Genomic DNA, 23,160 nt, shown 5'->3' on the forward strand with positions numbered 1-23,160 from the left:
GAAACAGCTGCAGGTCGGATCGGCTCCTCTAAGAAACTGGGATTGTTCTCTGCTGGAGCTTCATCAGGATGAAGAACTTTAATGCATCATCTGTTGGTTAAACATCATTTTCTACCAGCCAACAGTCCAACTGGCATGATGCTGCCACCACCGCGACTCTCCCAGACGTCCATCCAGCTCTAGTTCAGATTCATCTGGAGGATCAGAGCTTTACTTCCTCCAGGTGAAGAAGATTTCAGTCGTTTGGTCTCGACTCTGGAGCAGCTTACACTGTCAAAAATTAACAGTTATATTTAGTTTACTTGACCTGTCAGAAAAAATGTTGGTTCATTTTTATAATTCATCTAAATGTTACAGGCAGGAAGCTAAAGCTGCCTGTAAAGGGATGATGATGTTATTTAACTTCCTGAAATGAAAGATCAATGAAATGAAAATGTTTTTTAAAAACCAGACGTCCATCTAGACGTAAATATTCTGCAGTTCAATTCAACACTGAAACAATCAGAAGCAGGAAAAAAATATTCTGAGCACTAAAGAAAAACAAACAACGTGCTAACTAAATGTTTAATACTTAGCATTATGATGCGTAACCATGACAACACTGTGCTGTGCCAATTAGCGTCTCCAAAGCACCAACAGGTGGAGGAATCTCAGCCGGTCTTCAGGGTTTCGTCTGTATGAATAGTTTGGATTTGGGTTTAAAATCTTTTCACGTTTTTCCTCCATAATGGTTCCATCCTGGAGGAAGAATCGTTTAAATTAATCATCAAAAGGATCAAAGTTAATGAGATTCAAGCCGACGATGAGCGGATGGGAACTTTTCTCTCGCCTGGATCCGTTTCTGATCCAACATGGAGGAACTAAAGTTCAGTCTGACGGCTGCAGCAGCTTCCACACGTCCTGATGCTGCTGCAGCAGCTTCCACACGTCCTGATGCTGCTGCAGCAGCTTCCACACGTCCTGATGCTGCTGCAGCGTTTCACCGTTTCCTTCTGTTGGGCTCTGAACCTTCAGACAGAAACATTTCCAGCACAAGCAGGGAGTTAATTGGACCAGGACGACCGGAGCAGCTAACCCTCCTCTTCCTCCTCTTCCTCCTCCTCCCTCTGTTTGATATGGACGTCCAGCACCAGGCCTGCTGACCCTGGAGGTTCTGCTGCCTCAGAGATACCAGCCCTGAAATTAACAACCTGCCCTCCTCCTCTGCTCCTGTTTTATCTCCCTGCCTTTCATTCCTTCCCTCCACCCGTCATTCACTCTTTGTCTTCTTCTCATTCTCTCTCCACCTCTTACTGGGTTTTTTCCCTCTTATTGTGTCATGAAGTCGTCCTGAAAATAACATTCCTGATCCAGTCAGGAAATAAATGTTTTGTTGCTCATATTTCTCCTCTATAAGAGCAGAAGAGTCTCTGCTTATGACACTGTAAAAACAAGGCAGCATTTAAACCGAAAACCAAATATTCTGCTCTTTGAAACACCAAAAATCTTCATTTATGTTTACCAAAGTTTAAATATTAACTATTTAAAGGTATTATTATCCGGTTTGTGACGCCAGTTAAAGAGCCGCTGGATGAAACGTAGAAATGTTACCAGAACAATAATTACAGAAGAATCTGCACTAGAATTAAACGTTTAAATAATAAAAGGGGTTAATACACCGATTTGTTTTTTTACAGTGTTCCAACTCCAGATTTCATTTTTCATGTGATCTGCATTTATTTCTTTATTTACATTATTGAGTTTATTAATATGCTGGAATTAAATTGTTACCAAAAGCTACAAAAACCTTTATGAGCATTTTGAGTAAAACTTTGGGGGTTTTGTTGTTTTGTTGGATTATTTCTCCTGTTATTTCAAGATAAAAACACTTTAGTCATGTTTTTTTTTTTGTTTTTTTTGCCACATTATGTTGGCATATCAAAGGTTTCATTCTTAATAAAACAGGTTTGTGTTTTTATTTGGCTCCAAATAATATGAGGAGTTCAGGAATATTCTGGATGATACGACAAACTTTTTCTATCAAAAATAAATAAATAAACAAAAACTGGCAAACAAACATGGCTGTCTTTGGTTAAGAGTTTGTTTAAAATTTATTTAGAGGCAGCAAAGTGTGCTAAATGTTTAGCAATGCTAAAGCAGCAAGCTAACGCTTTGCTATCAGCACATTAGCAGTAGTGTGTTCACTAGTTTATAAATAGATTCCTTGTTCTTTGCATTAGCTTAAACATCAAACATTTTAATGTAGGCTAAAAGTTACAAAAGTAACGTATTTAAAATACTCCTAAAAGACATTTTTTAACAAAGTTCCTCGAGTAAATGTAACTAGTTACTACCTAGCTTAAGTAGCTTTAGTAGCTTCAGTAGCTTAAGTAGCTTCGGTAGCTTTAGTAGCTTTAGTAGCTTTAGTGGCTTCGGTAGCTTCAGTAGTTTCGGTAGCTCTTCCTGTTTGTTGATCATTCATCCACGCTGCGTCTTTGTCCAAACAGTAAAATGAGTTGTTGTTGTTGGATCAGTTGAAGTATTGCTCTGCATCGAACCGCCCCTCAGCTCCTCCATCACTGTTTCCAGAACCTCCTCCGGCTCCGGCCCGCACATGGCCCGCATGGATCCGTCCCTCTGTCTGTAGATGAATTGATCCGGCTGCCTCCACTCGGCCGGTTGATTAATGGCGTCGTGCGGCGCAGCTTCAGGTTGCTGCAGGTTGGAGATCAGACGAATGGAGAAAGTTTCAGCGGGAAATGGAGTTCAGGAAGTCCATTATGAGCGCGTTGCCATGGCGACGGGCAGCTGCTGCTGGAACCAGGAACAAAACCAGACAGAGACCCGACCAGGTTCTAATTGATTCGGTAAATTGACTCCTAAAGCCTCGATTGGACAAATCAGCAGCTTTTACTCTGCAGATGAAGCACAGCGCCGCAATGCAGCCGAACCGGATCAATCACCCGAACTGGATCAATATCAAGTATCAGCAGGGGTTTATAACGATCAATGATCAGTTCAGATAACAGGATGGATGGATGATAGAATGAGGAATTCATTTACCCATTCTGGTTTTTTAAAAATTAATTCATTCATTTTCTTTTCATTTCCTTTATAAATCCCTGACGGGTTCGACCAACATTACTTTGACATTACTCCAATTTATTAAATCAATTTAAACTTATTTAAATTCATGTTTAATAAACATCAGAGTTTCAACCTTAAAGAACAGCTGAGAAATAAGTTCTGGTCACAATTTGTGTCTGAGGAGTCAGGATGTGTTGAACTGAACAGAATTTAACACCGAGCGGTCAGTGAATGCAGCATCAGACCAGCAGAGGACAGGAAGAGGCTGGTGTCTCTGGATCAGGGGTGTACTTAGTTTTATTTAACCGGGACCGGATCTCTAAACGCTACAGACATTAATGTTTCTGGATGAAGGTTCATCCGTCTTCAGGTCCAGTTAGAGTCTGCAGCCGCTCAGGTAGCTGCTCAGGTCTCGGTTCTGACAGTAAGTGTTCCAGGCCACCCTGAAACCAAAAACACTGTTACCAACAACGGTCCAATCAAAGTAAAGCAGTCTCACCATCACTGCATCACGACCCACCATGCTCTGATACCGTTGGGATCCCTGACGACGCGTTTGGCGCAGGTGATCGCCGCGGTCACATCGTCTGTCTGGAGTTCTGGGGGAAGATTCAAAAACTGGAACTTCTGCTTTCCAGGAAAACTCCCAAAGTCAACATGAGGATTCAACGCTTACGGCTGCAGTCGATGCCGCATCCGTTGGATCTTGAGACTCCGCCGTCTCTGCACCAGTACTTGCTGTTGATCTGGAAGATGCCGTAGTCGGTGGAGCCGTCGGTGTTGCGGTTGGTGGCTCTGGTGTTGAAATGTGACTCGTGTTGGGTCAGGCAAACCCCTGCGGACAATCAGGAAACACCAGATTGAGCATCTGTTGGGTAAAGACTAAACACTGGATAAAAACATCATCCATCTCCCTTCAGAGGTACAAAGGAACTGGAGTCTATCGCCAAAGATTATCACCAAAGGGACGATGTCTGGAGTGGAAACGCTCAAGAAAAACAACCATCTACCACTGACAGTGAGCTGAACGCGACCTGGAGGCGTCTAGACGTCTTCAGGAAACCAGAGAACCAAGAACTGCAAAGGAAGAACATGGAAACTCCATCCAGAAACGTCCTGGACCTTCTTACTCTAAGGTCTAGAGGTCCAGTTCCTGGTGACTCATTGAACTGACCAGACTGCAGCAGCAGCTGATCCAGCAAAAGAAATGTCAACCAACCCAACATCTACGTTGTTCTTAAACCTTAATGAACCATTTTCCAAGTGGAAGCAATCAGAGACGGTTGCTGATGTCTCTGAAAACCAGGAAATGATTCATAAAAGGAGTGAAGATGGAGGAAAACAAAGGTTTCAACCCAACAACCAGCTTTATTAAAACCCGTCTGACTCCCACTGAAGCTAACGGTTGACGGTTCAGTACTTACAGTTGGCCAGGCTGATGCCACGGTAACCATCCAGGCACGTTTGGATAAAGACTTTAGCATCGGCCACCGCCGCCAGCAGCAGCAGCAGCAGGATCTTCGTCATCTTCATCTTCTGCTCCGAATGTTTTCTGTCCTGGTTTTCAGTCGATGTGCTCACCTTGGAGATCTGTGGCGGCTTTAGCTGCTTCCTAATCTGATTGAACGTCGTCCAAATTCAACAATGAAAGCAGCAGAGAAACACGACGCTCTGAGTTCATCCCAGTTTCACTCTGTACTCCTGAATTTGAACTTTGTATGTTTTTCATTGTGGAAATAAATCAATATGCATCAAAGTCCAACAAACTGCAACATTGTGCAAGAAAGTGAGCACAGAACCCAGAACAAATGTTAAGATTCGGTGACGTTTGGATAAAATATTGGTTCAGTAATCAGTGTTTAATGATGTCAGGATCAAAGCCGATTCTTCCCGTTTTCTCTGGTTTCTTCTTAGCAGGTGATTTTATTGGATCTCTAAACCAAATATTTCAACACATCAAGTTAAGTTTTAAAATGTTGCAAAGATGAAACTGAAGGCCGATTCAGATTGTTACATGTTGCAGCCTGTTCATGTTCAGGTTGAGCTCATTTTAGCACTTTAGCTAACTTTGAAAACGTTTAGCGCCCTTAGCTTCCTCTGACCCAGTTTGACCAGATAAATGCTAAAGCGCTAATTTACCTGGCTGTTTCATAAACAGTCGGTTAAATAAAGTTTGACATCTGGTTATGAACGACTAAACCTCTTCAGGTTATTAGATGTTTAATTTCATGCTCTTATTTTGAAGTTTAGGCAGCAGTTCTGTTTCCTCTCCTCATGGTTTCCTTTTCTCCTAATAACTCTCTCTCTGTGCCACTGTTGTTAACTTTGGTGCCTCCAGGTTTTTACTGATTAAAATCGAATGTAATCCTGATTTATCCGTTAATTTGTCCCTAATGGAGCAGAAATCTTCTCAGACACGTCAGAGGGAGACGAACGGCCTCCTGGGAGACGAACTTGTTGGGAAAAACTCCATGAATGTGAAGTTTGCTGCTCTGATCGGTGGCTGCTTGTTGCTTTCTGACCTTTGACCTCTCACCCAGTGTGTCTCCAGTGTAGAAGGTTAAAATGTTTTCCAGCTTTATTTACTGGCGCCTGGACAGGAAGTGGGGAAGGGAATCAAACCTCAGACCTCCAGGACAGTTTCAGTGTTTGGGTCTTAGTTTAGTCGGATGTGTTGATCGTCTGCTGTTGTTTCACCAGTTAGAGTTAAACTGGTTCCCAGTGTTGACTGCTGGGAGAATAAACTGAGTCTCTGGTTGCTATGGAAACTCCCTATTAGCTCATTGGGTTAAATTTGTGGGACGGTGACCCAACAGAACCGTCTAGATTCTGGTGCCACACATTACCTGAATGAGTTTTAAACATTTTTAAGTTTCCACGTTTATTTTAACTGATGGATTCAGATTTTACTGTCGTGAACAGATTATATTTTTACAAACATCATTTATTTCAGAGCGACAGCAAAGAGAAAAACTAAGAAAATCAACGGAAGGGAAAAAGTTTTTCACACCTCACAGCACAAAATCACGTTTCATATCAAACTCTTGATCCTGAAACCCGAAGAGACCGAAATGTTTCAACGTGACGTCTCTGGTGAAGAGCCTCACCTGTTTGTTGTCCAGGTGGGTTTTGGAGTCTCTTCCTGTCGCCAAGGCGACCGGCAGACGGCGGTTTGAGTCCAGATGCACCGTGGTGCTGGACGGAGGGAACCCACCGTTCCTGTTCCTCAGCGGGAAACGAGGACAGTTGGTGACCTGAGAGTCTGCCTCTCCAGCCAACAGCTGCTCCTGACCTCACTGGGGTCAAAGGTGATAGAAAATGGGTGGTTGGTAACCTAAGAGTCCAGAGATGGTCACCAGCAGAGGAGAGACGACGAGCCGACCCGGAGTGACCCCAGAGAGGCATCACGCTCCAGGTTCATCCGTTCATTTGTGATGAAACCCTGAATGTTTGTTTCTAAACAACCATAAAGCAGCTGGAGCTGATAGAAGTGATTCTCATCTGTCCTGATGACGGAGAAACCAGCTGAAAACCAGCAGCAGATGATCTAAATATCCAGAACCGTTTCCGTTTCCCTCCGGTGGGCGTGGCTTCACCTGCGTGATGTCATCTCCTTCCTCCACGACGATTTGAGGTTTTAATTACAGGTCCAGTTGTGCTGAATGACGGCTGGGATCTCCGTCCTTCTTTAGATTTCCTCCACAGGTAACGTACAGATCCATCTCTCTTTAAAATACAAAGTTTAATTACATTGAAATGAACTTTGTGAAGGTGGAAACAAAACTTTTAACCCTTTAACTGCCACCCCACATACTGTCACAAGCAGGTCAGTGGTGACACCGTCATGGCAGTGAAAGGGTTAAATACATCAACGTTCAAAAGTTGTTTTGGTCTCAAAGTGTTTTGAACAAAATCCCAGTTTGCTGCCAGACTGGTTCGACTGGAACACCAAGCTGAAGTTCTGAGCTACGGCGGCCTGGTAGGGCCACTGTACATAGAAAAAAACAACTAGAACATTTGAACAAACTTTCTAGATTAATCTCTGAAATCTTCTACAAAATCGTGGAAATTTCTGAGTTTAAAAAGTAAAAAATGTTCTAGGAAGAAAATAAACATTTTTATGTGAAAAATCTAGATAAAAAATAAAAAACATCTCTTAGTTTTAAAAAACAGATCTATAGAACTTGGAAATGTCCAGGCCTGAAAGTGAGACTTTTCAAGTTTCACTTTAGAGATTTTTCTAGAAAGTCAAGAAGGAGAATGAGGGAGGGAGAGGTGTGTCTATTCTATTCTATTCTATTCTATTCTATTCTATTCTATTCTATTCTATTCTATTCTATTCTATTCTATTCTATTCTGTTCTATGTTTCCTCTTACAGGAAGTAATCCTCTGTAAAGACAAAGCAGAAGTTCTTCATAACTAAACTGTATTTTAGGGAAGTTCTCTGGTTTTCTGTTGCTTCTTGTTGGTCATATTGAAAGTTGCCCGCAGTTCAGTTGCAGCAACTGCAGAGTTTCCTTCTGTTTCTGCAGCAACCAGTGGAGTTGAGCTCAGACGAGGCGATGAAGGTTCTGGTGGTTCTGCTGCTGGCGGCGGTTCTGGTGGACGGCAGAGTGTTTGAACGGTGCCAGTGGGCCCGGATCATGAAGAGCTACGGGTTGGACGGATACCAGAGCATCAGCCTGGCCAACTGTAAGTCCGTCCACAGACTGATTATTACCACTTCCTGTTGTCGATATTATCAATAAAAATCACATTTTGACAAACAAAACGGTTTTCTGGTTTCAAACCAGATCAGAAAACTTCCAGATTATTTCAGGTTTATAATTAAATACTTTAAAAAACATTTTAAAAAATCTAATATTTACCTAAAAATATATCAAAGTCTATGATCTATTTAGAGGAGAAAATAAGAAATAATCACAGTAAATTAAATTACTGCTGCCAGTTATTGGCACAATATGAGTATTATAAATATTTATCTAAATATTTACATTGAGGTTAAATACTAAATACTTCGCTCACCAACTGTATATTTAGTTTATTTAAATCTGATCAAAAATATTTAGTTTGCAAGCTAAGTATTTATATTAAATATTTAGCCCAGTGGATAGAGATAAATATTTAACCCTAAACTAAATAATTAGTTTAGAGATAAATATTTCACTTAGTATAATTATAAACCAATGAATATCAGAGGAAATGTGACATTTAGGACTAAATTATTGCTGTTAACTTTACAAATGGCCGCTTCCCATAAAGAGGTTTGTGGAAAACATTAGCATCTCTAACTGTTGGGTGCTTCGGTAACCGCCTGCTGACTACGACCCTCTGCTGGCCGTTCCAGCAGGACTTTAAACATGAAACTGGTTTTGTCTTCAGGGATGTGTCTGACTTACTCGGAGTCGAGATACAACACTTTAGCAGTGAACCACAACCGGGACAAATCCACCGACTACGGCATCTTCCAGATCAACAGCCGCTGGTGGTGCAACGACACCCAGATCAGAACCGCCAACGAATGTCACATCATGTGCCAACGTAGGTCAAGAACTTTAAATCAACTCAACAATCCTCAACATGAAGCAAAATATGTGGAAAATACTGAAACATGGCCACACAATGAGCTAGACCGGGCTAATGTGTAGCTTAGCTTATATGTAGCCGCTAACTGAATAGTTAGGAGTTAGCTAACCCTCGAATGCTAATCATGAAACACTAGCTCTGCTAACATGCTATACCAACATGGTATTTAGCAGATGCTAACACTAAAGTGCTATATTAACACAGTATGTATGGGGGGCTAATGCCAAAGTGCTAACTTCAATTGATATTCTGTCTGCTCTTGAAAAACGAAAACCTTCAAACAATTTAATGTCAACATAATTTCTGCGTTCCATAAAGGCCTTAGATATTCTATTTATGTTTGAAATTGCAGATGAAATTTATTTACTAAAGTAAGTTTGGTTATTACCCACTGACTCTCTGGAAGGTGTTTTAATGTTTTCTTTCTGTATTGGAGCTAACGAAGCGTTTTTAAATTGCGTGTTTTTCTGTACCAGAGCTGCTGAGTGACGATGTGGGCGTGGCCATCAGCTGTGCGAAGCGCGTGGTCAGGGATCCGCAGGGCATCGCCGCCTGGTGAGATCATGTGACCTGATCTGCTGCGTTTAAATCCCTCTGTATGCTGATGATGTTTTCCTCTGGCTGCAGGGTGGGCTGGCGGCTGAACTGCAAAAACAAAGACGTGAGTAAATATTTGGACGGATGCGGCCTGGATTCCTCGTTTCTCTAAACCAGGAAGAAGAAACTAATCAAAATCTAAACTTCATGGAAGCTGATTAAATCTGTTCAGAATTAAATGATTCAGTCAGAAGATGTGGCAACTTTCTGTTCTCTATATTCACTGTTTCAGTTCAAATTAAAATGTTGATTTTTAACCTGATGACTTGCTTGTGTTTTTATTATCTGTATTTATTATCAGATGTCTGTATTTCAGCTTTGCATTAACAATTCATTTTGTTCCTGTTTAACTTCAACTCACCAGCATTTATTGTCAGTTTTCTTTTAGTTCAGCTTTTGAATTTCCTTCCTCAGAAACAGTTTTATGTCTAATTAAAACAGGAAATCTGCCTGGTTTGTTCCCACTTTTGGTGCTATTTTTGCTATATATGTACTTTCATCATCAGTGTTGAACTGAACAGTGGCTGGATTTAATGTTTTAACATAATTATCCTGTAAAAACCTCAAAGCTGTTAAGGGACGCTAAATGTTTGCAAACCAGAGTTTGTGCATTTTTCTATTTCCAAAACAACATGCAATAAAGAAGAGACCTTAAACTAGATCAACGGAGAAAATATTATGCAATAATATGAATGATCATGTGTGTAAAAGCCACAGCCAAAATGCTTTGGTTGCTTAAAGACGAATGCTATTAGTGTGATGCAGAATGTATAAAAAATACCGTCTGCTGAAAGCACATGTTGATTTATGCATTTATACAGAAATCTGCTAAAATGGAGATTGCTTCATAAATTATTCTCTATTTTTTTAATAATCTTTACATAGAAATAAATGTGTTTGATGGTGAACCCAAATCTAGAAAGGCAGAGGTGGCAAGTAGATTTTGTATTTAATTAAAAAAATATTTAAAAAACTTACAAAAAACCACAGGGAGCCAGAGCAGAACAAAAACCAAAAATCCAAGAAAAATCCAGCAGGGAAGAAACCAGAAAACTAACAGGAGGAACCAGCAGATGTGTTCAAGTACAGGGAGAGAGAACCAGAACCTGCTGGTTGGCTAACGGGTCGCAGGTGTGAGGGAGAGAAAGTGGCACAGTGGGCGAGAGAGAACACACAGGAGACCAGAAAATAAATCTAACACTAAAGAAGAACTAGATCTAAGAAACTAGAGACACTAAATAAACTAGAATCACTAAGAAACTATCATCAGAGCACCCCAGGATTCCTATGCTAACACTAGCATGTTAGCATGGAGCTAACAGGCTAATCTGGTCCAAAGCAGCAGGAGTTTGGAGGAAATGCTGTTTTTTTTAAATAGAGGAAGTGAAAGATGTAAAATCTCCAGATCTGTGAAACTGGGGAGTTTGGCAGCAGATGGCCAGAAGAGGAACCAAACTGGATGGAGGAAACAGGAAGTGAAACCAGATCAGGAACCAGATCTCACTGCTCAACAGCTTTTAGATCACATGAGTCCAACTCATGGTTCAGGGGCCAAATGTGGCCCACTATAGATCCTTATGTGGCCCTTTAGGCTCCAGATGCTAAATTACATCAACCAGGTTCTCCAGTTCTCTGTGATTATGGAACCTCACATGAAGTTACTGGTTCTGTTTGTACTGGTTCTGTTTAAGATGCTGGTTCTGTTTGAGAAGCTGGTTCTGTTTGTACTGGTTCTGTTTAAGATGCGTGTCACGGCCAGCGCTGGAAGCTGGAAGCTGGGAGTCGGAGCTCTGGCTCTGGACCCGGTTAGAAACTGGCAGCAGAAAGTCATTAGCTGACGCTAATGAGCGCCGGCAGCCTGATGTTATCAGAACCACAGTCCAACATCTGGATGGGAAACAGTTCATCAGCCCGGTTCTGGAGGACCGGGTCAGGAGGTCAGGGACCTCGCTGTTGGAAGTTCTTGTGAGCTTAACTAGATTTTAATTTTGTAGCCCAGTGAGCCTCGGTTGTTTTAGTAAAACTACAAAATTAAAATGTATCATGTTCTTTTGTGTTTTTCTTAAATCCTACAGTTTTGTTTTATAATTTTTGCTGATTTGGTTGGATTTGGAGCAGAACTCCATCATCTGCTCCACCTGCAGCTGCTGTGGTTCTGAGTCAAACCAGAATGTTCCCCTCCTGGCCTGTGGGGGCGCTGCACCAACAACCACTGAAGGAAACCACACAAAAACCTCTGAAGACACTGAGAGTAACTTCCTTCTTCACCAGATGGAAACAAGATGGAGGCGTCAGATTTTAGTGTTGGAGGATTTCTCTTTAGTCTTTGGCTGAAGACCAGGAGACATTTCTGCTGCTAGCGCTAGGCTAGCATGTTAGCTTTGGTTGGATTTACCCAGAATGCTCTGCGCTGTAGTCCACTTCCTGCTTTTGGAGCGGTATTTGTTCTATTCCATCCATCCATCCTTTTTCTATACACCCTTCGTCCCTAATGGGGTCGGGAGGGTTGCTGGTTCCTTTCCAGGTTGCCAGTCTGTCGCAGGGCAACACAGAGACACACAACCATTCACACACACACCTAGGGAGAATTTAGAGAGACCAATTAACCTGACAGTCATGTTTTTGGACTGTGGGAGGAACCCGGAGAACCCGGAGAGAACCCACCATGCACAGGGAGAACATGCAAACTCCATGCAGAAAGACCCCGGGCCGGGAATCGAACCCAGGACCTTCTTGCTGCAAGGCAACAGCTCTACCAAATGCACCACTGTGCAGCCCCTCTCTTCTATTCACTTCAACCACATAGAGACTGAAGTTTGTAGACAGACCAGAGTTAGCTTAGCTAACAGACCAGAGTTAGCTTAGCTAACAGACCAGAGTTAGCTTAGCTAACAGACCAGAGTTAGCTTAGCTAACAGACCAGAGTTAGCTTAGCTAACAGACCAGAGTTAGCTTAGCTAACAGACCAGAGTTAGCTTAGCTAACAGACCAGAGTTAGCTTAGCTAACAGACCAGAGTTAGCTTAGCTAACAGACCAGAGTTAGCTTAGCTAACAGACCAGAGTTAGCTTAGCTAACAGACCAGAGTTAGCTTAGCTAACAGACCAGAGTTAGCTTAGCTAACAGACCAGAGTTAGCCAGAGTTAGCTTAGCTAACAGACCAGAGTTAGCTTAGCTAACAGACCAGAGTTAGCTTAGCTAACAGACCAGAGTTAGCTTAGCTAACAGACCAGAGTTAGCTTAGCTAACAGACCAGAGTTAGCTTAGCTAACAGACCTCCCCAACCAAACCGGACTTTCTAGACAACAGACTGGAATTGGATAAATGTAGATTATTCATAACTGTTGTGAAAGACACATGACATTTTGCACCTTTTTGGCCCTGTTGGGGCTCCATATATAAGGCTTCAGATGGTAAGATCCGTCCTTGGTGACCGTGAGATAGAAACGCTGGTCTCCATGTTACCGTTTACATAGATGTATGCGCTCTCAGCAGAGTCACTGCTTACTCTGGTGGCACAAAGACAGAGATTCAGTTTCTGAGTGAAACAGTGAAAAGAGACTCGCAGGTAACATGGTTCCTGTAAATGTGGGTCAGAACCCAGAAATGTGGTCCAACATCAACCAGAAGCAACAAAAACCACCAGATTCAGGCAAAACGTCAGACTTTTCACAGGTTTGTTTGTTTGACCTTTCTGCATAATTTTGGAAAAACGTAAATCTAAAACTCTTCCATTCAAACTGTCAGGGAAAAGATATCTAAATGTCCTGTTTGCTCCAGGAAGTCCTCCGACTTCCAACCGGATCAGAAGAACCACAAACAAACTCTGAATATAATCTCTTTATTTACTCCAGTTCAGGAAATATACACTCAAGTTCTCTGAACGTATAAAAATTTGTTTTAAATAAGTAATTATTCTGTTTGATATGTCTGTAAATTCTCATAATTATTAAATGAAACCCTGAAGACGTGAAGCTCCAATCAGGAGCTCAGAGAGTTAGCAGAGTCAAGCTGTCCTGCAGGGTGGACAGACGGCCAACATGGCGGCGGTCTGAGGAGGCGGAGTCACAAGGAGGTGGGGTCCCTGGGAGGCGGAGTCACCGGGAGGAGCAGCCACTGGGAGGCGGGGTCAGAAGGAGGCGGGGTCACCGGGAGGCGGTTGAAGGCTTTGGTTGCTGGTTTGGATCCGTCTGAGCTGCTCCGGGTCTAGGCATATAAACGGTTTCCTGAGCTGAGGAAGGTTGGAGGAAGCGGAGCGGGTTCTGGTTGGAGGAGGCCGGGTTTGAATCTGGATTTGGTTGAAGGAGGAAACCCTGAGGATGGTGGACAGGAGGACCCTGAGGACAGACAGACAGAAGGAAGACGTCAGTCCTGGTTGATAATCTTCAGACATTTGATCCTGTTTCTTGTTTCAATGATGTTTAAACATCTCCACCACTGAGCCTCTCAGTCAAGTTTACTTACAATGGGAATCAATTAGGTTACAAAGATTTTCAAAATATACAACAATAAAATCAAGTCAGAGTAAATAAATAGCAGTGGGCCCAGAAGTGCGCTTTGTGGAACCCCACTTTAAATAACCTGGGAAGACCCAGATGATGATGTCATGGCTTCTAAAGCTTCTGATTGGTTACTTCTCAACACAGGTTGGTAACAAACCGGACCAAAGGACAAGCAGGAAGTTAGTGACCCGGTTACACGGGTTCTGATAGGAGAAACGGGCCGAAAATCCATCAAACTACGACAAATAAAGACACTTCAAACACTGAGGGAAACGTTCTTCTACTACTCTCCTATTTCCATTCTTTGCCTTTATGCAGGCAGAGTTACAGTTACATGATGCTGCCATCACCGAATCGTTTTCACTCTCCTGGTGTTAACTCTTCCTTTTCTCTAGCAGAGAACTGATGCCGGGTCAGTTCTTCTGCTCTGTCTGCAGACACCTGCTGGGACTGAGCCCGGTTCTGGTCCTTGTAACAGTCGTATTTGTGGTGTCTCTTTAAGATGCTCTAGTCTAGCTGATGACGTCACACGTATGCGCTGTAGCTTCTCTGTGGAGAGCGAGGGAGAAACGTGCTAGACGGACATGTTGTTTGGACTCTGTTCATTTTATTTATGTTTTGATACTACAGCAGCCGTTCAACCGGGCATTACAAGGTTGTTGAAGAGTGCGTTTATTAAAGATAACACTGTGGAATTCTAGTACCAGTGTGGTTGCGAGTATTTTTTTTGATCGACCTGATGACTCTGCCGCCTCCTCTCCTCCCTCAAACGTAACCCAAACGTTACATCCTGCTGTTAAAGGGGCGTTTTTCCTCTCCACTGTCGCCTCATGCTTTTTAAACCAAGATGAATATGAACTGAACTACTTGGTTTTATCTGATACAGACTGGCTGACTGTTAGCTGCAGTTTCCAGAGGAGCTGATTCAGGCGATTTTCAGCTGCTGCTAATTAGAGAATGTTGAAGCAGAGAGAATTATCTATCTGCTTCAAAGTCCTTCAGAGACAGTGAGTGTGTGTGTGTGTGTGTGTGTGTGTTCGGCCTCGATCAGGCTGCAGATTATCAGGATTTTCTAATTATTAGGAGTAATTAAGACAGAGTCGTGGATTATGAGGCTGAATCCTAAAAACGCTGCAGCAGAGAGACGCTGGAACAATGTAGAGTCCATCACTGAGTGTGTTCAGCAGCGGTGGGGGAGGGGCAGCAAACAGAACCATACACTGGACCTACAGCAGAAACAGACTCGTTCTTCATTAAATATTAGAAATACTTTAATTAATGATGCTATTGAAGGTATCCTGCTGATTTCAGGCACAATATTTCTCAGTGAAACTTTTTTATAGTTTTCAGACAAACTCCAGTAGCTTTAGTGACGGACAGTCGAGCAGAACCGTCTGCTGCAGCAGAGACACGAGATGGAACCAGTAGAAACCAGTTCATGTCTCCCAGTTAAACCAACAACTTGTTGATTTACCAACATGAGAAATGGAGTTTATCTGCTGTTCATCCCTCAGTTTGTTCATGCTGCATTAACAGCAGGTACCATCAGGACAAACATCCTGACTATCTGATGTAGAGTTTAAACTGTTTTATGCTCTTAACGCACCGATCCATGTGTAAGGAACAGGCCTGATTTTACCCCAATCATCTGCAGCAAAAAAAACTGAGAACCAAATAAACTCCCACCATTTAGTCAACAAACTGCATGTAGTTTGATTGGTTGGTAATTTAGTAAAAAAATAAATAAGTAAAACAATAAATGCTCTGATGAATGAATGAAAATATTCTGAACTCTAACTTTAATCTAATTTAAAAATAAATCGGCTGTAATGTTCAACGTCACCACTAGATGTCAGTGATGATTCTAGTCAGCTGGGAGGTGTTGAAGTGAATAAAGTCCCAGTTTAAGTGAAGCCGTTGGGGCTGAACCGCCGTCAGCCTCAAGATGGCGTCTCAACGCTCAAATCCCAGAGCTCCACTCAGACGCTGGGCGTCACGTCACCCAACCGACGCAAACGCTCCAAAATAAAATCTGGTTTTCATACCAGATCCAATTTCAATGAGCATTTTTTAGTTCATTTTTTCTGAAGAGTAAGTTATGATGAAATATAGTTTCATTCATCTCTTCTCTGAGCTGAAGAACGGAGGAATTATCAGAATACTGTGAAAATATTTGCACAATAAATATGAAACTTTTACCAAAAAACATCTTAGAATTAAAGGAAAAAGTTTTTTTCACAAGAAAAAAGCTTCAGGAATTGATTCAGATACTTTTTGTGCTGAGTAATATTACAACTTTATTCTTGTGTTATTTAGATTTTATTGTCATACGACCTTATTTTTGTAAACAAGAAGAAAAGCCAGAATGATTCTGAGTCGACCTGAAGCTGTAAAACAAGATGGCCGCCCAGAAAATCAGGACTCTTGCTCTCAAACTGAACATTAAGACGCTGGTTGGACGGCTGCTGGATTCCTCCCGTTTCTCTCCTTCACCTGAACCCACGGACCTTGTCTGCATCTCGGTTACCACGGTAACCAGGTCACCCTGCCTCACCTGTCCGTCTTTAGGCCGTCTTTCCCTGCAGCAGTTCCCGGGAGTTTTCGGCGGCTCTGGCTAAGCCGTCGGCCGTCAGCGCCTCCTCCAGGCTGCGGCGGGCCTGGAACACCTTCAGCTCCTGATCCCTGCCCAGGACACACAGAACCGGGTCAGAACTTCTGCTTCGTTATTAAGAACCGATTCGGTCTGGGCGGATCTGGTTCCCCTCAGCAGAACAGAAACATAAACCAGATCATCAGGATTCATTAAACAAACATGTTGAGAATCTGTTCAGATTCTGATCAGGAATCAGTTCAGTGTTTGAATTTCTTCAAAGTAATGAATCTGTTCAGGAGTTCATTTAGAATCAAGACTCTCTCAGAGTCACTTTGTTCATTTTGGGAATCTGTTCAGTAGCTGCTGGAATCAGGATGTAGAGGTGTTACTGGACCAGAACCAGCAGAACCACAGACCAGAATGTTCCCGCTTTAATTCACATGAAGAAGAAAAACACAAAGAGGAAGAGGAGGGGGAAGAGGAATGGGAGCAATTTGGGATGACAGGCACATTCAGCCGGAGAGACGGAGAAAGAATGGGAAATTAATGGAGGGAAGAGATAAAAAATGAGGAGGAAGGAATACTGCTGGAGGGAGAGAGGAGGAAGATAAGGATGTTTCTGGAAAGGAGGAGAAAATGAAGTGGAGGAGGAAATGAATGGAGGAAAACAGGAGGAGGAGAGGAAGCATCTGGAAAGAGGAAGATGGATGGAGAGACAGAGAGAGAGAGAGAGAGAGAGCTGGGAGGAACAGGTGATGAAGGATCTACTGATGGGTTTCAGTGATTCTGCTCCCACAGCGCCCCCTGCTGTCTGACTGCAGGAACAGCAAACATTCAGCCTGAAACCAGAAACAACCAGCTGATCCCAGCAGATCCCAGTATTCCCAGAGGAACCAGTTGAGTCATCCCAGTTGGTTCCACAAACCACTAAACTGTAGGATTAAACTTTAATTCATGTTTGGTTCTGATCCAAACGCCTTTACTGTTAAATCTCCACGGACTCAACTTCCCAGAATTCCCAGTGAGTTTATTGTGTTGATTATTTCCCATCCTTATCCTTAAATTGATCCTGGGATCAGAACCTCAGCGGATCGTCCGGTCTGACAGACGAATCCTGATTCCGAACAGATTCTTGATTTGAACAGTTCTGAATGAACTGGTTCCCCGGGCCTCACCGGATCTGCTCGTCCGTCACGGTGAAGGTCTTGCAGAGCGGCTGGGTCGTGTTCAGCCAGATGGCCGGGTTCTTCTCGGCCGCCGCCGACGTCTGACCCGTGATCGGCGCCGAGCTCATGTGCAGGGCGCTGGCGATGGCCGACAGCAGGACGTCGTCTTCGGAGTCCGGCCCGATGCCTGCGGACAGGAGAGGTCAGGGGTCGGGGTCGGGGGTCCGGCCGGGTTCTGCTGGAGGTTTGGGTTTTACCCTGCAGCCCTTTGGGCAGGTCCATGCTGCGCAGAACCTGCTCTGTGATGTCCGACGACCGGAGGCCCATCAGACGCTTCTCCCAGAACAGCTGCAGAACAAACACGACCAGAACCAGAACCTCTGCTTTGGTCATAATGTTCTGCCTGATTAATTTATGATAGTCTACACTCATTGGTCGTCTCTGTGCTGTTCGATGACGGCTTGTTGCCATGACAACCCGGGCCCCGCCCTCACCTGTCGCGGCTGCTCCACGGCTCTCTGCAGGTCCGTCTTCACCTTGTTTCCGGGGTGACTGGTAACCTTGGTAACGGGCTGTTTAAAGATGGACGCCGTCTGTCTGATGGGCAGAGCCGTGTTCAGGTCCGGTTTGCCTCCCTGCAGGGAAACAGAAACAGGTTGGGGTCGGTCTGATTCATTCATTCATTCATTCATTCCCTCAGCATGAACCTGCCAAGAGCTGCAGGATTAACTCATCGCCGAGGCAACAACAGGAAGTTCCAGAGTGATGATGTGTGAACAACTCAGAGCCTGACACACACACACGCACACACACACACACACACACACACACTAGCAGTGTGGATCCCCGTCCAGCTCTGAACTGGTCCCGTCGAGGTTCTGATGGATCCAGAACCGGTCCTATTAAACATCACTGGGCTGTTTGGTACCAAGAACCCGATGGGTTCTACGGGTCCAGGCTGGTTCTGAATGTTTTACCACCAGAACCTGTCCTGCAGAAGCTAGTTCTGAGACTCTGGGTCGGTTCCTATAGTCACTTTCAGTTCCTGTTCCAGACGAGCCGGGTCAGAACGTACCAGAACCACAGTTCTACAGAACCTGGAGTCAGACCTGCTTTAGCCTAACAGGTTCTGATGACGGGTTCTGCTGACGTTTCATTTGGACTTTTTCTGTTTTTTCACTGTTTCACAACAGAACCCGACCAGAACCGACCGTGTCCTGATTCTGAACTGATTCTTTTTTTCTGAATTTCAGCATCCGAAACAAAGAGTGGAAACATTTCTCCTCTGACCTCTGACCTCTGACCCTGATAAGATTCATGACTTGAACAGAATGAACAGAATCCAGTTGATTTAAACCCCTGACTGAACAGATTCCTGATTCTGAACAGATTCTCCAAACAGTGAACTGTCGCCTCCCAGCAGGATAATCTCTGTTAATCTGATAATCTGCATAAGCCCCGCCCCCTTTATGACTCCGCCCCCACCTTGGCCAGGTTCTGTGCGTCGTGTCGGAACCGCTGCTTGTTCTTCTGCAGTTTTCCGGGCATCATCTTCCCGGTCCGGAAGTCAAAGCAGGCCAGGTCTACGGCGTTGCCGAGGTAACGGGCCAGCTGCGGCTTGCTCCGGAACTTTTTCCCTGTCGGACTGGAGGAGACAGGACAACCGTGTCAGTCCGGACAAACTGGACCTGCAGGTTCTGAAGGGTCCGGCTCAGTCTCAGGACGTTCTGCTGCAGATTGGGTCTCATTCTGGAAAAATAACTGAGCTGCTTGGAGAGGTTCCGATTAATCACGATTGGTTAATGGTGATTAATCGATTTTTGAAATAATCATCAATATATAAAGAGATTGCTGGTTTATTAGCATCTTTAATGTGTTTCTAATATTGTATAAAATGTTTAAATGGTTAAATTAAAAATCTAGAACAATTTTTTTTCTGATTAATCAATTAGTTTTTGATTAATCGCCAGAATAATTGATTACTAAAATGATTGTTATTAGCAGCCAGAGTCAACAGAACCATGAGCCACAACAGCTGAAAAAGAAAATAATCCAGCTGCTGCAGTGGCCTAGTGAAAGTCCTGATGTCAGCTGGATGCTGAGGTGGGCGGTTCTCCGGTGTGAGTCACTGGGAGCTACTGGAGCTCTGGGTTCAGACTGGAGCTGCTGCTCTTCCAGTAAGCTGCTGACTGATTTTCTGACTAGCTGATGAGTCACCTCCCGACCCGAAACTGAGCCTTTCAGGAAGTGGCGGAGCCGCTGGCGGCACCAAGCGACAGGAAGCGCCGGCGGGCGGCCGCTGCCTCGCCGCAGCGCAGGCAGGCCTGCAGCGGGAGCCGCTTCCTGTGACCCCAGGCTGCAGCAGCGAACAAGCTGCAGGCCGCTCTGACCCTGTCTGCTGATGCATGATGGGAAAAGTCCAGACTGGATGATGGCAGAGCAGCAGGCCCGACTGAAAACAAGTTCAGCTGTACCAAACCTCACCACTAGATGGCAGCATGCGTGACGGCCGTCCCTTTAAGAGGGTCTGGAGGAGGTCTGGGTTTAGTTGCTAAACTTGTGACCCTCAGGGCTCCTACATGCTAACTATAGCATGCTAACTACAAGATATGCTAACTGAACATTTAAGGTAACAAAGAAGCAAAGGATGAGCCGTTTTTAAGGGAATACAGACATTTACCAACAAACAGAACCAATTCAGGCTAACCAGCAGGAGTTTATATTCAAGTTCTCAAGACCCCGCTTTTATTTTGATAGTTCACTTCCACTTATCAGCAAGAGAATTTGCACATTGGCTAAATATTTAATTTTGAGCCAGCTAAACATTTAGTTTGTATACTAAAGGTTTAGCCAACTTGAAGCTAATTAAATATTTAGCTAGCTCAAAATTTAGCTAGCTCTGAGCTAGATTAGAGCTAAATACTTATGTTGAGTTAAATATTTAGCTACTAACTATTTAGTTTGCTAAGTAGTTAGTTAAATGAATAGTTAGCTTGCACAAAGCTAACCAAATATTTAACAAACTCAAAGTTAAATTTAAACTAAATATTTAGTTCATATAATTGCTCTTAATATTTAGCTTCAAACTAAATATTTAGCTTGTAGCTAAATATTTAGTTATGAAACTAAATAGTTTGCTTACTCACAACTAACCAAATATTTAGCTATCTCAAAGCTAAATTGGATTTAAATACTTAGCTAAATATTTAGTTCACATATTAGTTTGTAGCTTGCCAAGTAAATATTTAGTTTGAAACTGTGACATTTATAAATGACCTGCCGTTTCTTCTCTCCTGCCAGGCTAAATACCCCAAATTATGACTGTTCATTTCTGACAGTTACTAACAGCACCCTTTAATAAACCACATTCCGTTCATCCTCTTCAATCAGAACATCAAAGCCCAATAAATAAATAATGGGTAAATAATAAACCAGAACACACACTGGGTTCTGCTCCAGCCTACTTCGGCCTGTCAGTCGGGTTCTGGTCAAGTGATGTCTTCATTCTAGGGTCAGGCAGTGAGCAGGCCTGAAGGGTTAAATAAATGTGAATCAATTATTTAACCAGCGTGTGAATACTTTCTGCAAGGTGGAAACGGGTTGTTGGGTCATAAAGCAGAACCCTGCAGCCGGTGTGAATACTTTCACTGAGTTCTGTTTGTTGGCTCGGTTCTAGAAACGAATCATTCTGGACTCTATGAACAGAACCGTCCTGAACTGTGTCAAATAACCCGGGATTAATCTGGATCAGAGCAGAAGTTGCGGGAATGAAGTAAAAGCAAACAGAACCTCGGAACCGGCTGGCCCAGACCCAGTAGTTCCCGTCAGTTCCAGTAAACAACTGGTTCTGTGGAAAAACACTCCCAGCGGGACATTTCTGGAACCGCAGAGCTGGTTCCCATAAACACTTCTCAGAGTAGGACGGCTCGGTTCGGACTAGCCGCTGCTGGTTCCGAACTGATGGATCACCTGTAGTAGTAGACGTCGCTCTTTCCGGCGCTCAGCCCGGACTTCCTGATCACTTCCTCCTTCTTCCAGCCGGGCGGCAGCGCCGGACAGTCCGTCTTCTTCCTCTCCATCACCGCGGGGCTCCCGGTCCGGATCGGTTCCGCTCAGTCCCGGACAAACAGGCGGCGCGCCGAGCTCAGGCGGACCGACGTCACCAACGTTAACGGCAGCGGTCCCGCCCCGGTTCGGCTTCTCTCGTCTTTAACTCGGCCAGAAAGTGAAACCCGGTTCGGACAGTTCTGTGACCCAGGAGGTCCGGACTGGATACGAGGTTCGGTTCCGATTGTTCGCGGGGAGAACCGGTGGGTCACAGCAGCTGAACTGGAGCTGAACCGGACCAACGGCAGACTGTGACGTCTCGGTCGGATCGCACTTCTACGACAGGATCACGCCCGAAGATCGTCTGTTGCACAGGCTGACTCACTCCTGACTCAAAAACGTCTAAAACTACAGAACGTTTACAGTTCCGGGATTTATCTTAATAGTATTTCCGCCTGAATAACCAATCAGAAAACAGAATACAAAGAACCCTCTGAGCTGAGAATAAAGTTAAAAACAAACTTTAAGTGACATATATATATGTGTATTTGACAAATAAGCTGTAATAAAAATAGTTTATGTTTTATTTTAATTCTGCCGTTTTCTGTTTCCATGTGGATAATATTGTGTACAAAATTTAACTTCCTAAACACGTGTATTAATTTCAATCTTATATTGAAATTAGGTTTGTTCATCAATTTGCTGCATCAGTGACAGAAATAGTTTAGTGGTGAGATGCTAAAAGTTATTTTCAACCACATCTGATTTAATACATAATATTGCTTTGGTGAAGATGTGGCACAATTTGGTTAATTTTTCTAAATAATCATAGAAAGGACGACACTACTCCTTAACTATGTTTACATTAATTCTGTTCAAACTCAAATAAATTTGCACATACTCTTGCTTACAACAACTTCCTGGTGTTCTCTTCATACTTACTTAATGTAGCACAAAAAAGCTCCTTATTTGTGAAAACGTTCCATGATGTATCAGTGCAGGATGTGTTTTTTATTTTACATTTAAAACAGTTGAGAAAACAAGTCATCATCTACCCAGAATGCATTGCGGCATTAACACGATTTCGGTTTAACAATGTTTTATTTAATTCTATAAAAACTAAACAGTCAATATTTTTTTTACTGTGGTATTTTACATCTGAAATAAATGTTTTACAAATAAACCACTTGTGTATCCCTTTAATCTGAAGAGGAGGACTGGCGCAGTCCGAGTCGTTACGGCGCTAATAAAAACTAGCTAGGAGACTCCAGCTTCACCCACCGATTCATGTCCGCCTTACTGCCAGCAATAACTTAAGAATTAATAAGTAAATTCTTTCAGAAGTATTTAATGTGATAAATTAAAACACTGACCTCCATTGTTGGTGTCGGTTCGTAGGTTTTAGTCCGTAAATGAAAAAGCAGCTCTCACCTGGTGGTAGCAGGAACTTCGCAGCGGGATTGGTCCTTCATCTCAGGATGGCCAAATTACTGCCGGTTCAAAATACACGTTACTGCGGCGTTTCCACTATAACGGGCCGTTATAGTCGCCGTTACTAACGGCGACTCTTTATTTGGGTATTAACTCCCCTGTTATGTTGCGG

At 43.4% G+C, this 23,160-nt stretch overlaps 3 protein-coding genes across 3 annotated transcripts; 1 reads left to right on the forward strand and 2 right to left on the reverse strand.

The window, feature by feature from the left end:
• Nucleotides 1-3,345: 3,345 nt before the first annotated feature.
• LOC122819387 (lysozyme C-like) lies at nucleotides 3,346-4,772 on the reverse strand. The gene is made up of 4 exons (XM_044096073.1): nucleotides 4,491-4,772; nucleotides 3,743-3,901; nucleotides 3,587-3,665; nucleotides 3,346-3,509 (listed from the first exon to the last, which is right to left on the reverse strand). Exons 1-4 carry the CDS (start codon nucleotides 4,597-4,599, stop codon nucleotides 3,443-3,445), a joined length of 414 nt encoding a protein of 137 aa, XP_043952008.1. The 5' UTR covers nucleotides 4,600-4,772; the 3' UTR covers nucleotides 3,346-3,442.
• A 2,642-nt stretch (nucleotides 4,773-7,414) lies between these two features.
• On the forward strand, nucleotides 7,415-9,512 carry LOC122819386 (lysozyme C-like). Its single transcript, XM_044096072.1, has 4 exons — nucleotides 7,415-7,759; nucleotides 8,450-8,608; nucleotides 9,130-9,208; nucleotides 9,281-9,512. The coding sequence occupies exons 1-4, from the start codon at nucleotides 7,630-7,632 to the stop codon at nucleotides 9,360-9,362; spliced, it is 450 nt and encodes a 149-aa protein (XP_043952007.1). The 5' UTR covers nucleotides 7,415-7,629; the 3' UTR covers nucleotides 9,363-9,512.
• Nucleotides 9,513-13,426: 3,914 nt separating this feature from the next.
• On the reverse strand, nucleotides 13,427-21,988 carry mbd2 (methyl-CpG binding domain protein 2). Its single transcript, XM_044096123.1, has 7 exons — nucleotides 21,480-21,988; nucleotides 18,996-19,155; nucleotides 18,005-18,145; nucleotides 17,768-17,858; nucleotides 17,520-17,697; nucleotides 16,306-16,433; nucleotides 13,427-13,562 (listed from the first exon to the last, which is right to left on the reverse strand). The coding sequence occupies exons 1-6, from the start codon at nucleotides 21,587-21,589 to the stop codon at nucleotides 16,316-16,318; spliced, it is 798 nt and encodes a 265-aa protein (XP_043952058.1). The 5' UTR covers nucleotides 21,590-21,988; the 3' UTR covers nucleotides 13,427-13,562; nucleotides 16,306-16,315.
• Between the last annotated feature and the right edge of the window lie 1,172 nt (nucleotides 21,989-23,160).

This window comes from Gambusia affinis, linkage group LG17 (assembly GCF_019740435.1).
Source record: "Gambusia affinis linkage group LG17, SWU_Gaff_1.0, whole genome shotgun sequence".
In the NCBI taxonomy this organism is placed as follows: domain Eukaryota; kingdom Metazoa; phylum Chordata; class Actinopteri; order Cyprinodontiformes; family Poeciliidae; genus Gambusia; species Gambusia affinis.

Excerpts from the sequence above, each read along its gene's own strand:
- mbd2 (XM_044096123.1), bottom strand. The coding sequence starts at position 21,589 with ATGGAGAGGAAGAAGACGGACTGTCCGGCGCTGCCGCCCGGCTGGAAG. Across the intron at positions 17,859-18,004 it reads CCGTGGAGCAGCCGCGACAG|CTGTTCTGGGAGAAGCGTCT; the intron begins GTGAGGGCGGGG and ends TTTGTTCTGCAG. Across the intron at positions 17,698-17,767 it reads CCTGCCCAAAGGGCTGCAGG|GCATCGGGCCGGACTCCGAA; the intron begins GTAAAACCCAAA and ends TCCTGTCCGCAG.
- LOC122819387 (XM_044096073.1), bottom strand. The coding sequence starts at position 4,599 with ATGAAGATGACGAAGATCCTGCTGCTGCTGCTGCTGGCGGCGGTGGCC. Across the intron at positions 3,666-3,742 it reads ATGCGGCATCGACTGCAGCC|AACTCCAGACAGACGATGTG; the intron begins GTAAGCGTTGAA and ends ATCTTCCCCCAG. Across the intron at positions 3,510-3,586 it reads CCCAACGGTATCAGAGCATG|GGTGGCCTGGAACACTTACT; the intron begins GTGGGTCGTGAT and ends TTTTGGTTTCAG.
- LOC122819386 (XM_044096072.1), top strand. The coding sequence starts at position 7,630 with ATGAAGGTTCTGGTGGTTCTGCTGCTGGCGGCGGTTCTGGTGGACGGC. Across the intron at positions 7,760-8,449 it reads GAGCATCAGCCTGGCCAACT|GGATGTGTCTGACTTACTCG; the intron begins GTAAGTCCGTCC and ends TTTTGTCTTCAG. Across the intron at positions 9,209-9,280 it reads CCGCAGGGCATCGCCGCCTG|GGTGGGCTGGCGGCTGAACT; the intron begins GTGAGATCATGT and ends CTCTGGCTGCAG.